Source organism: Borostomias antarcticus (genome assembly GCF_949987555.1).
Source record: "Borostomias antarcticus genome assembly, chromosome: 22".
Lineage (NCBI taxonomy): Eukaryota > Metazoa > Chordata > Actinopteri > Stomiiformes > Stomiidae > Borostomias > Borostomias antarcticus.
Genome location: NC_140255.1, coordinates 8,524,590 through 8,537,089, shown reverse-complemented (window position 1 = coordinate 8,537,089; position 12,500 = coordinate 8,524,590). Strand labels below are relative to the sequence as shown.

The window sequence follows — 12,500 nt, the reverse complement described above, 5'->3', positions numbered from 1 at the left end:
CCTCCTCCTCCTCCTCCGCGGACGACGACAAGGCGCCGGGGCCGGTCTCGGAGGCGGCCTCGCCCACGCCGGGCCTGGAGGAGGCGGCGGTGGTTGTCCTGAGGCAGAAGCCCCCCTCGGGCCGCCGGACCCCCGTCCACGCCATCCGACACCCCGGTTACGGCGCCGGCGCCGCGGACTCGCCCGAGCCCCCCGCGCTGCCGCCCTACTCCCCCCGCGCCGGGACGCCCTCTCCTCCGGTGTCCGGGGGTCCCGGGTCAGGGGAGGGGCTACGGAAGGCCAACGGCAGCCTGGCTCCTCCCCCTCACACACACGACTCCCTGTCGTCCATCCCCTTCATAGGTCAGTGTCCCTTCTCTCCGCTCCTCCCTGGGTTCCTGCTGCTGCCTGCTAAAGTGTGTGTGTGTGTGTGCGTACAGTATGTGTGTGTGTGTGTGTGTTTACATGTGTGGATGTGAATGTGCGTCCTAAAGAATAACCAACACACACACATTTCACTAGCGCACGTGTGTGTGTGTGTGTGTGTGTGTGTGTGCTAGTGTGTGTGTTCACATATGTGAATGCTCGCTGTTTCGTAACGACATTCACGGCCGTTGTGTATAAACTCTCTCTACCATTTCCGCAACCCTTGACCTTTGAACCCCCCCCCCCCCCTCCCCATTAAACAGATGAGCCCACCAGCCCTAGCGCTGACCTGCGTGCCCGCCACGTGCCCGCCTGCTCTGTGGTGTCGTCCGGCGCCCGGCGCCCCTCCGTGCCCGCCCCCGCCCTCCTCGCGTCTAGTAACGCTCCCCCCACCCTCTCCTCCTCCTCCGACTCCCCCCCCCCCGTCAGGCTCCGCACACGGGACTGCAGTGAGTTCTCCCCCCCCCCAACACTCACACCCTCATCCCCTCACCCCCCCCCTTCCTCCCTCTAAACCACGTGACCTTCCACCCCCCGCACCCTGTCCTAACCCAGCTCTGACACCCTGTATGGGATCCACTGATCCAGTCCTGTCATATACAAGTAACACATGTTATTATTATGTTATTATGTTATTTGTTCTTTGTTCATTCCCTCTTATGAACTAGTACTCTCACTTTCATTTCTCCATTTTAATTATGCCATTTCAGTCTGTCAGTCTCTCTCTCTCTCTCTCTCTCTGTGTCTCTCCCTCGTTTTAATTCTATTACTTTATTTTTCTTCAGGCAGCGTGAAGGGCCGCCGTTCTTCGTACTTGCTGGCCATTACCACTGAACGCTCCAAGTCGTGTGACGAGGGCCTCAACACCTTCAGGGACGAGGGCCGCGTCTTCTCGTGAGTTTCGCTGACCATGGCGCTGGGGGAAAATGAGGGTGGTATGGGTTCCCTAGTCTCCGCTGACCATGGCGCTGGGGGAAAATGAGGGTGGTATGTGTTCCCTAGTCTCTGCTGACCGTGGCGTTGGGGGGAATGAGGGTGGTATGGGTTCCCTAGTCTCTGCTGACTGTGGCGTTGGGGGGAATGAGGGTGGTATGGGTTCCCTAGTCTCTGCTGACCGTGGCGTTGGGGGGAATGAGGGTGGTATGTGTTCCCTAGTCTCTGCTGACCGTGGCGTTGGGGGGAATGAGGGTGGTATGTGTTCCCTAGTCTCTGCTGACCGTGGCGTTGGGGGGAACGAGGGTGGTATGGGTTCCCTAGTCTCGCGACACCAGACTTTCGAGATCTCCGCCACTGAAAGTGAGCCACAGTGTTTCGAGACTGAGTTATGAGTCTAGGGTTCCCCTGGTTGGTCTATAGTCTTCAGCTTTGCTAGGAGAACAGATGTGTTCTCCTAAGTTTTTGTGAAGATTAACTTGGTAAATTGACTTTGCGAAGTTATTATGTACCGGGTGAGGACTCTTCATTCTTAGACATGTATGGAATCAACCAGCACACTGAAAATGTGTCGTTTCTTTGCAGGCGTCTACCAAAAAGAGTAAAGAGCTTCTTCACTGATGGGGTGAGTAAACCGGCTTCATTCGTGACTTTTCCTCAGAGACTCAGTGGTTTCCCATCATTGGTTGGTTGGTGTTTCTATTCCCAGAGGTGTTTTCTGATTGGCTGTGTGTGTTCCAGTCTTTGGAGAGCTTGCGAGCAGCGGAGGAGGCACGTTCCAAACGTCACTCCACCTCGGAGCTGGGAACCATCACCTTCAGCGACGTCCGCAAGGAGGGGTGGCTGCACTACAAACAGATCCTCACCGAGAAGGGAAAGGTAACACACACACACACGCACGCGCACCAACCTACGCAGACACACACAAACCGACACACACGCACGCACACCAACCTACGCAGACACACACAAACCGACACACACGCACGCACACCAACCTACGCAGACACACACAAACCGACACACACACCGACACACGCACACCGACCTACGCATACACACACACACATACACACACCGACCTACACACACATACACACACACATACAGACCTACGCAGACACACACACACACACACACAAACACACAGACCTACGCAGACACACACACACACAGACCTACACACACACACACACACAGACACACACACAAACTGACTTAGTCTTAAATGGGTAGACATGAACACATGCTCACAAGCACATACACAGTGTATGGTATATATTTGAGTGTTTGAGCAACGCCCCCCCCCCTCCTCCTATCTCCCCCCCCCCCTGCAGAAAGTGGGCGGCGGCATGCGTCCGTGGAAGCGCGTATTCTCGGTGCTGCGCTGCCATTCGCTCTTCCTCTACAAGGACAAGCGCGAGGCCGTCCTGCACGGGGCGGGGGCGGGGCCCGGCCACGCCACCTCACAGGACGAGCATCCGCCAATCAGCATCCGCGGCTCCTTGATCGACATCGCCTACAGCGAGACCAAGCGCAAGCACACTCTGAGGCTGACCACCCAGGACTTCTGCGAGTACCTGCTCCAGACCGAGGACCGCGACGACATGCTGGCCTGGATCCGCGTGATCCGGGAGAACGGCAAGACCGACAGCGAGGTCAGCGAGTACCCAGAACCCCCCTCGCTACGGCAAGAACTTCTGGGAACAAGCTATGATATCCGTGGACACCAATGAGAATCCGGTCAGAATTTTCAAACGGATTCTGATTGGTCCGCACAGATATTGGGCTGTGCAGAGAGGCTGACTTGGCCTCTAATTGGTCACTGACCACAGATTCACACTTTTCAAGTATCGCTAACGAGTCCTGCCCTCTAGCGAGCTGTCGGTAGCATCTGGCACACAAGGAGCGATTTACTTGGACTTTCTTCCACGTTAACTCTCACTTCACTGAGGTCTGCTTTTTTTCTTTTTCAGGAACTGGGCTTCTCCAGGCAAGCCCTCATTAACAAGAAGCTCAATGACTACAGAAAACAGAGGTGACATTTACATTTCATTTACATTACAGTCATTTAGCAGATGCTTTTATAGAAAGTGGCTTACAATAATTACATTTAACGTAGGTAGGTTTATATTTGATACTGTCACTTCTAGGACCACATCCTATACTCGCATGAACAAGTCTTTGTCTCCTAGCGGTATACAGTGCAAATTGTTCGTACTCTTGCCATTAATACTGTATATTTTCTGTTCACAGTCCAACAGGCAACAAGCCAGACACCTCTCCCAGGACCCACCGTATGATGCCATTCCTCCTGGCCAAGACGGACAACGCCTCCATGAACCGCTCTTCCAAAACTGGTGAGTAACTTTAACGTACTGAGTTTCCTTTACAGAACAGTACAGAAAACATGGGAAGAGTCGTGGTCTGTGGAGTAACAGTCTGTCTGTCTGTCGGTCTGTGCTCAGATGAGAGCAAGGCACCCTGGGGGATTAACATCATGAAGAAGGCTAAGAAGGCTGGGAGCCCCAAGGCCTTTGGAGCGCGACTGGAAGACTGTCAGCCCGCTCTCAACAACAAGGTGGGTGTCCAACAAGGTAGACCCCCCCCCCCCCCCCAGGGATTATTAAAGTTCATCTTATCTTAGATTATCTTAACAACAAGTGTCCAACTAGGTGGATTGGGCGTGGACAGGGGCAGCATGTAGTTTGGGAGGTAGAGCGTTCGATGTGTCCTTGAGTGAGACACTGAACCCCAAAATCACCCACGTGCAGCACGGTGGCGCAGGATCTAGTACTGTCGCCTCAGCAAGAAGGTCTCCGGGCCTTTCTGTTCAGAGTTTGCATGTTCTCCCCTTGTTCGCAAGGGTTCCCTCCCAAAGAACCAAAAACATGCAGAAGAACAGATGTTCTTTGGTCCGGTCCCTGACCAAGACCTGGACTGAGCACTTGGACTTGGTCTCCGGGCGCCATGAACAATAGCTGCCCACTGCTCCTGGCTGCCCCTGGAGGAGGACGGCTTGGATGGGAGAAATTTCAGGGAACAGTTTCCACCAGCGACCCCTGAAGACGTGTATTTGTGTGTTGTGTTTCCTGTGTCTCTCCCTGTGTGGCCAATAAAGACCCTCAAGGTCCACAAAAGTGTTCGCTCTCACTTTGGCTGCAGGAATATGGGATTATCATGCCAGAGTACATGTTAGGGGGATTATCAATCCAAGGTGTGCATTGTTGGAAAAGGAAGTGACCGGCTGTGACATTTACTTCCACACATTCACTAGTAACGTCTGTCCGTCTCCCTGTGTCCAGTTCGTGCCTCTGATCGTGGAGATGTGCTGTGGTCTGGTGGAGAGCATGGGTCTGGACTACACGGGCATCTACAGGGTGCCGGGCAACAACGCCCTGGTGTCCAACCTCCAGGAGCAGCTCAATAAGGGCATGGAGATCAACGTTACCGAGGAGGTGTGTGTGAGTGTGTGTAAGAAGCAGAGAGAGGAGAAACTGCCTTATGTTCTATGAAACATATTTTATGAATCTCAACCACCCTCTCGCTCCCCTTGCTCGCCCGAACAGAGATGGCAGGACTTGAACGTGATCAGTAGCCTGCTCAAGTCCTTCTTCAGGAAGCTTCCGGAACCTCTGTTCACTGATGGTGAGCCACCACCAAACGCGTGTGTGTGTGTGTGTGTACAGTATGCGTTGATGTTTGTGTCGGTGTGTATGAGCTAATCTCTGAGCTTTTCATCACCAGATAAGTACAATGACTTCATTGATGCCAATCGGCTGGAAGACGCAGAGGATAGACTGAAGACCATGAAGAAACTGGTATGTACAGTATGTAGCAAGAATCTGCTAGTTTGAAATATGAACCTGGGCTTGTATAGCACCATCCCTCCATCTCTGCCCCGATTCCAACACCCTTTCTACTTCTCTATCAGATTCATGATCTGCCCGACCACTACCACCACACCCTCAAGTTCCTGGTGGGCCATCTGAAGACGGTAGCAGATAACTCGGACAAAAATAAAGTACGTAGGCCTCTTCTACTACTACACACGTTTTATAGTACAACTTCCTTCCGCCCATCATGAACAATATTATAATTTTATTTCTCCCCTCTCTCAATATCTCTCTCTCCTTCTCTCAATACCTCTTTCTCTCTCCCACTCTCTCTCTCTCTCAATATCTCTTACTCTCTCCCACTCTCTCTCTCTCAATATCTCTTACTCTCTCCCACTCTCTCTCCCTCTCTATACCTCTTTCTCTCTCCCACTCTCTCCCTCTCTCGATCTCTTACTCTCTCCATCTCTCGATATCTCTCTCCCTCTCTCTACATCTCTTCCTCCCTCCCTCTCTCTCTCCCTCTCGATATCTCTTTCTCTCTCCACTCTCTCGATGTCTCTTTCCCTCTCATGATATCTCTCTCTCCATCTTGATATCTCTCTCTCCGCTCTCTCTCCCTCTTTCTCTCCCCCTCTCTCTGTCTCTCTCTCTGTCTCTCTTCCTCCCTTTAGATGGAGCCTAGAAACCTGGCTCTGGTGTTTGGTCCCACTCTGGTGCGAACGTCAGATGACAACATGACCGACATGGTCACCCACATGCCCGACCGATACAAGATCATCGAGACACTAATCCTGCATGTAAGAACAGCGAGGCCCTAGCCCTCAAGACAACACACACTCTCTCAATGTGGTCAATAATAGCAGTCTTCACTCTGAACATACTGTAATGACGAGAACTTGTCGAACATGCAACGATCACATCTCTTTATTGCCGTTCTCCGTTTTTCCCAGTACGACTGGTTCTTCAGCGATGGAGATCTGGATAAGGACGGAAAGGTGCGGTATCACACGGCAACAAAACAAACCCTTTACCATTTTACCATTACTAACAGTCAAGCATTACTGAGATTGTTCATCAAACATTTTTTGTTCCACTGATATATTTGGGTAACACCTTTTTTCTTTTTTTTTTCTTTCTTTCTTTCGTTCGTTCGTTCGTTCTCTTTCTTTCTTTCTTTCTTTCTTTCTTTCTTTCTTTCTTTCTTTCTTTCTGCCTGCCTGCGTGTGTGTGTGTGTGTGTGTGTGTAGACCCCAGTGGACAACAAGGACATGCAGCCGGTTCCCAATATCGACCACCTGCTGTCCAACATCGGGAGGGCCGGAATGCCCGGGGATATTTCAGGTGAGGGGTCACTGGACCCGGGGAACCCCTGCATATGCTCTCAGATAAGACTGAGTAGGCAGATGACTTGGATCATTTTTGCTGCCATTTTGTGCAAGGACACACATCCCCATCCGGACACACACACACACACACACATCCAAAAAGGAACTATGTGATGTCATACAATATTGTGTTCTCTCACTCCGTATCAGGGATGTCATATGATGTGATATAATATGATATATCAGGGATGTCATTTGATGTGATATGATATCAGGGATGTCCTATGTCCTTCTCAATACTTCAGAGGATCAATCTCAGCTCTTCCTCTCTCTATATATTATAGTTTTTTAATGCAGTTTTCCATAGGAGAATTAGATGACCTTGTTCTACCACATGCTTTCAGTGATGCCATTCAGAAGAGTTTTCTGTCTGGTGACTTGGCTGTTTTCTGGACGTCTAGTCTATGCTTTTGCTCTCTCTCTCCTTGTGTAAACATACTTTCACGCTTTCTCTCTGTCCTATCCTACTGTAGCTCAGCCTGTGGATCAACCGCTTCGGTAGGAGCAGGACTACCTTCTTGTGTGTGTGTGTGTGTGTGTGTGTGTGTGTGTGTGTTCTGTGTGTGCTTTTGTTAGAGTCTACTCTGCCTCTAACTTCCAACCTTGATCTTGAGGACTCGCCTCTATCCGTTTCTCTCTCTGTGGTGTTACCAGTTTTTTTTAAACCTTTATTTTACCGGGCAAGTTAGTTAACATATTCTTATGTAGTTAGTTGTCTGTGTGTTTGGACATCATTTGTGTGTGCCATAACTTACCCCCAATGCTACCCCAATCTGTTTTTGCCTACAAATCCCATGATCACCTTCACTTTTTTAATCAAATCTTTCCTGTCTCCTACCATGTAGATTCCACCACCAGCGATTCAATTAAGTCAAAGGTAAGCACTACTACTACCTAGAACCTACAAGCAATGTTCAGTATATTATTTTGAATTTTCAAATTTACAATAAGTCTATCTTCTGTGTTGCTGGGGGGGGGGAATCTCAAAAGATGTGAAACAGGTCTGGATCTCATGATTGTGAGGTCTGAGTGATCTACAGACTAGTCAGTCACTGCCCCCATCTGACCTGAGAACTGTGTTTTAGGCCTCGTGGGACGCCAAGAGGGACCTGAACGCCAGAGACTTCCTTCCACTGTCCATCATCAACGCCGTCACCCGGAAACGCAAGAAATGCCCCAGCGTCCGCCTGGTGGGCAGCAGCACTGACGAGGACTCTGAGCACGAGCCAATCAAATCAAGCAACTACGGCGTCGGAGGAGGAGAGAAGGGACAGGGCGAGGAGGAGGAGGCGATCGGGGGAGGAGGGGGCACGGACCCTCCTCGACCAGAGAAAAGGGAGGGAACAGAGGGAGGGAAAGAGAACAGGAAGAAGGAGGTGAAGCAGTCCTTCGTCAGAGGAGCCGGGCTGGAGGAGGAGGAGGGACGAGGGAAGGGAGGGAGGGCCTCCTGGGAGAACAGGGGACGGATGGAGAGCGGGTTGTCCACCAAACCCGCCCCCCAGCCTCGCCCCAACAGTTTCCTCTACTCCCACTATCACCCCCCCGCCGCCGGCGCCGCCACCACCCAGCCGAGCCCCCCCGAGGCCCCCCCCGCCGTCTCCCCCCTCCCGAAGCTCCCGAGCCTGGCCAAAGCGCGCTCCATCTTCCCCTCCTGGCTCTCCCCGTCCTCCAGGCCGCCCAGCCCCAGCCGCGCCCCGGGGCTCCAGCAGACCTGCCAACAGGCCCAGCAGCTGCCTCTGCGCTGCCGGAAGACCAGGGCGGGGCGGGCGCGGGCCGTGTCCATGAACCTGGAGCTGGAAGCGGGCGGGGGGGCGGTCGAGGACGGGGCGAGAGGCAGGAGGGAAGGAGAGAGGCTGGAGGCGCGGAGGTCGGCAGCGGCGGCGGTCTGTGTCGGGGTCCCCCAGGGCTTGGTCGTCGGCCCCGCCCCGGTTCGGGAGAGCTCGCGGCTGGCTCTGGACCCCACCCCACCTCGCCTGGTCCTAGAGCCCGCCCTGCTCGCTTCCTCCTCTTCGGGGTGGACGGATCAAGGCTCCTCCTCCTCCGCTGCGGCCCTACGGCGAACAACCCTGGGGGCGCGAGACAAGAGGAAAGCCTGGCGCCGTCACACTGTGGTGGTTTAGGACGGCCGGTCAGAAGAGCACGAGCCCTTTGCTCACAAGGACGCTTCCCATTGCAAATATTAACCCGTTTCCAAGCACGGTGCAAAACAAATTCGCTTATCCTTGGGTCGTTTTCTAAGACGGTGTTGTGTCTTAGATAGTATAAAGATATCAGACATCTCCCGAACTTCTTCGGTATTTATGTTGAGCGATGGATCGATGCGGGTGTTGCTGGCGTTCTCTTTGGTCATATCAGTGTCAGTGATGGTAGACCTAAAAACAAATCTTTTCGTAAAAAGGGACCATACTACACTATTTTTGTACATGCCAGGATCTGGCAATGCTTTTAAAGACTTCTGAGATAACACCCAGGGCCTAGCCTCTTCTGTCACCCTCCACCCTCAGCAGAGGGCCACGAGGTCGCTTGTTAGCTGACGTTAGCATCTCTGTAAACTAGCACTGCCCTCTCGTCCTTTCACCAACCTCTTCCCAGGCTCTGCTGCGGACCAGCGTTCAGTATAGTGACCCCTCAGGGTTGAACACATGCATTTGCATAGTTTCACTCCTCCACGAGTCTTTCTGGACATCTTCACTCTGGTGGGGCGTTATGCCAAAGCTTCCTCGAACAACGCAAATTAAAACCGCATGCTACCGTACCTTTGGGGTTAGTAATATATCAAAAGCGTTATGCAAAGCCTCCAAGTGTAGCACACAAGTCTACTGCAGCTGCTATGACAGCTGCATTTTAAGTCATGCCAAAACTAATCTCGACAATTGGGGCCATTGTACCATATCAGTATGGAGATACTGTACGCGGGCAGCCAAGGAAGGCTGGATAAAAGGAACCGGGCACTTAGTGTCCTCGCGTGGCGCCGCACAAATGCACTTCGCTTGATATCAGCATTACAAGGATCAGTATTGTTGTGGGAGCAGTTGAAGTGGTTTGGAGATACCTCGGTCCACCCCTCCCAAATAACTTCCTCAAATCCCCAAACCCTCAAGTCTTACCTGAGTGTTTTTTTTTTCTTATTTGCATTTTGATATTATCCCCCCCGTACTGGTGCATATGAAACACGGTTATATGTTGGGAGAAAAGCAACATAGTGGTGAATCGAACTGTACTACAACCAACATTTGTCCTCTGACCCAATCCCATGATCTGTCATATTTAGAGTTTCCTGTGTCTGTCTGTGCCCTTGTGCATGTATTATATGTACGTGGGTGATTGTGCGTGGACCAATTTTGTAACAGTTGTACAAAGCCTTGTTAAGTTAACCTGTGTATATATTATACATAATATATTAAATTATTTGTTTTGAAATTGACTTGTTCTTCATTCTTTGTTCATAAACCAGCAACAATGCCCTGTCAGTATTGTACTGTAGCTTTAATGTGAATGTGCTGACTCACTTCACAATCTTGCTTTCCGGACCACCATGGTAGTTTTAATTTTATTTTATTTGAGATTATGCTTCTATACAGATGGTTGTTCATATGCCAGTAGCTTTGAAAATAGTATTCTTTCAAGATACAGAATTGGCCATCCATCAACATGAAATTGCAATATTCACATACAGCTCATTCAGAGAAACTTCCACAATTAATCTCTCTAAACTAAAGCCCCATAGTTCAGTCTAGTGAGATTAGTGCTTTCGACAGTTGATACACCAACGGTGCATTTGGCCATATCCACTCTCCATACAAAGTCAATGGCTCTCTCACGCTCAAACAACGAATAACAGTAAGTGCATCATTACATCCTGTGCCCCAAATGAAACCAATCAGTGTGAAAAGTGCTCACTCTCACGTGATTTTGTGAAATCGTGAATCTTACCCTATCATTTCAATCATGGTTAATTAAGTGTTAGTGAGGGGACCTTATAAGGACTTCCTTCATACGATTAGTGTTAGTGAGGGGACCTTATAAGGACTTATTTCATACAGGTCCTGAGGCTAACAGGGCACATCTCATTCCATTTCTCCAGTCGTGATGAAAAGACGACTGTCCTCCCTCGCCAGAGAACGACGGCCATGCTTCTCCTGAGCAAACGCCCTGCAGATTGGGATGTGGATTCTCTTCAGTCTGCTCAGATAGACGTGAATGAGCCTCTTGTCCTCCAGAGTTTAACACAGGGGCACGGTTCTTCCTCTGGGAGGGGTGGGTGGGTGTGAGGCTGGCCTCACACGGGGGCATGGTTCTTCCTCTGTGTTCTCCTCAGCAGAACCACTAATCCCTGAGCTACAAACGGCCACAGGAGCAACAGCAGCACCGTCCGACCCGACACGTCGAACGGCCACCACTTCTCCTCCTGAGGGGAGAATGTTGAGTGAGTAAGACAGTGAGCTGGGAAGTCTACACACTGCTCAACAAAGACGACACTTAATCATCACATCCAGCCCTCAATGGGTTAATGATTTTGGTTTCCACTGACCTCATGTCATTTTGTTCTCAAATCACACAATGTAAGCAATACAGATTGATGATGATTGATGATTTAAGTGCTTGCGTGTGTGTGTGTAGTCCCTTAATTTCTTTGGGCAGTGGGTATGCCAGTAGTTTGGCGATAAGAGTGTAAGCCGTGAGAAGCGCCCCCCCCCCCCCACCACATCTGAACCATGTACAGGTGTACAGTCAAAAGGCAAAAGAGCTGTGTGCACATCCAACCTTAGTAGGCCAGGTGCTGGATCTGAGAGTACATACGTGAGGAGAGAGGAGAGATCCGCACACTGATATCTCCCGCTTCACTTTATTTGAAAAAAGCAACGTTTCGACCCTTAGGTCTTCAGTGTGCTGATCTTTCCTCGGGTATGTACAGTACCATGTACAGTATGTATCGATCACCACAGATCATTATACACCACAGATCATTAGGCTCTACAGTCTTACCTCGGAGTCGGAGTCTGAGTTTGAGGCAGCGCAGTGTCTGCAGGGCCTCCAGTCTGGACTCTGGGCCTGGAGAAGAAACACCAGCGGGTTACATTCGCTCCATTCAAGGGCGTCGCGGGAATCGAGAGTGACACAAAGAACCGCGAGAAAATACGCCTAAAAAAACCTCACAGGAGTATATTGTAGACATACTGTAAAATCCTTCCAAAATCCTTCCAACCACAGTCCAGTCAGTGTTTTAACCCTGGGGATGAGGGACCAGTCAGTGTTTTAACCATGGGGATGAGGGGTCCAGTCAGTGTTTTAAATCTGGGGATGATGGGTCCAGTCAGTGTTTTAACCCTGGGGATGAGGGGTCCAGTCAGTGTTTTAACCCTGGGGATGAGGGGTCCAGTCAGTGTTTTAACCCTGGGGATGAGGGGTCCAGTCAGTGTTTTAACCCTGGGGATGAGGGGTCCAGTCAGTGTTTTAACCCTGGGGATGAGGGACCAGTCAGTGTTTTAACCCTGGGGATGAGGGGTCCAGTCAGTGTTTTAACCCTGGGGATGAGGGGTCCAGTCAGTGTTTTAACCCTGGGGATGAGGGGTCCAGTCAGTGTTTTAACCCTGGGGATGAGGGGTCTTACGTGTGCTGCGCTCAGCCGCTCCACCACCTCCAGCCTGTCCATCACGCTCCGCATGTCCTCTCTGAGCCTCCGTAGAGCCAGCACGATCTGCTGCTGCACCTGGGTGTCCTGCGGCCTGTCCGGCCCGCCGTCCCCTCCCCCTCCTCCTCCTCCGGCTCCTCCCCCTCCTCCTCCGGACCCTGGCCCCCGCCCCGCACCCCGGCCTGCTGGTCTGGGGCTGTCCGGGGGAACGCCCCCTAGGGAGACAGGACAGGGGTGTGTTTTTAGTTTAGTTTATTTGACAATAGAAAAATTAAAAGCACAGTGGTCTATATGAATAGCTTAAAA

At 51.3% G+C, this 12,500-nt stretch overlaps 2 protein-coding genes across 6 annotated transcripts in view; one reads left to right on the top strand and one right to left on the bottom strand.

Moving 5' to 3' along the window:
• The window catches only part of LOC311323731 (rho GTPase-activating protein 23-like), a gene marked incomplete at both ends in the record, with an annotated part of 32,216 nt that extends 23,534 nt beyond the window's left edge, over nucleotides 1-8,682 (top strand). Inside the window, 19 exon segments of the mRNA XM_084456029.1 lie at nucleotides 1-342; nucleotides 669-854; nucleotides 1,191-1,299; nucleotides 1,924-1,963; nucleotides 2,080-2,217; nucleotides 2,676-2,996; nucleotides 3,315-3,376; nucleotides 3,595-3,698; nucleotides 3,807-3,919; nucleotides 4,644-4,796; nucleotides 4,908-4,986; nucleotides 5,086-5,159; nucleotides 5,273-5,362; nucleotides 5,849-5,974; nucleotides 6,128-6,172; nucleotides 6,425-6,518; nucleotides 7,408-7,439; nucleotides 7,648-7,845; nucleotides 8,065-8,682. The exon segment at nucleotides 1-342 is cut by the window's left edge and continues 338 nt beyond it. Of these exon segments, the coding sequence (XP_084312155.1) occupies nucleotides 1-342; nucleotides 669-854; nucleotides 1,191-1,299; nucleotides 1,924-1,963; nucleotides 2,080-2,217; nucleotides 2,676-2,996; nucleotides 3,315-3,376; nucleotides 3,595-3,698; nucleotides 3,807-3,919; nucleotides 4,644-4,796; nucleotides 4,908-4,986; nucleotides 5,086-5,159; nucleotides 5,273-5,362; nucleotides 5,849-5,974; nucleotides 6,128-6,172; nucleotides 6,425-6,518; nucleotides 7,408-7,439; nucleotides 7,648-7,845; nucleotides 8,065-8,682 (2,924 nt within the window).
• A 1,428-nt stretch (nucleotides 8,683-10,110) lies between these two features.
• Nucleotides 10,111-12,500, bottom strand: part of acbd4 (acyl-CoA binding domain containing 4) — a 13,438-nt gene continuing 11,048 nt past the window's right edge. For 4 of the 5 annotated variants that reach the window (XM_084456690.1, XM_084456689.1, XM_084456692.1 and 1 more), the window contains 3 exons: nucleotides 12,174-12,409; nucleotides 11,549-11,614; nucleotides 10,111-10,970 (listed from right to left, as the gene is read on the bottom strand). In XM_084456690.1, coding sequence (XP_084312816.1) covers nucleotides 10,842-10,970; nucleotides 11,549-11,614; nucleotides 12,174-12,409 — 431 coding nt within the window. In that variant the 3' untranslated portion in view covers nucleotides 10,111-10,841. The remainder of the gene's footprint in view (nucleotides 10,971-11,548; nucleotides 11,615-12,173; nucleotides 12,410-12,500) is intronic. The other variant, XM_084456691.1, reaches the window with a different exon arrangement.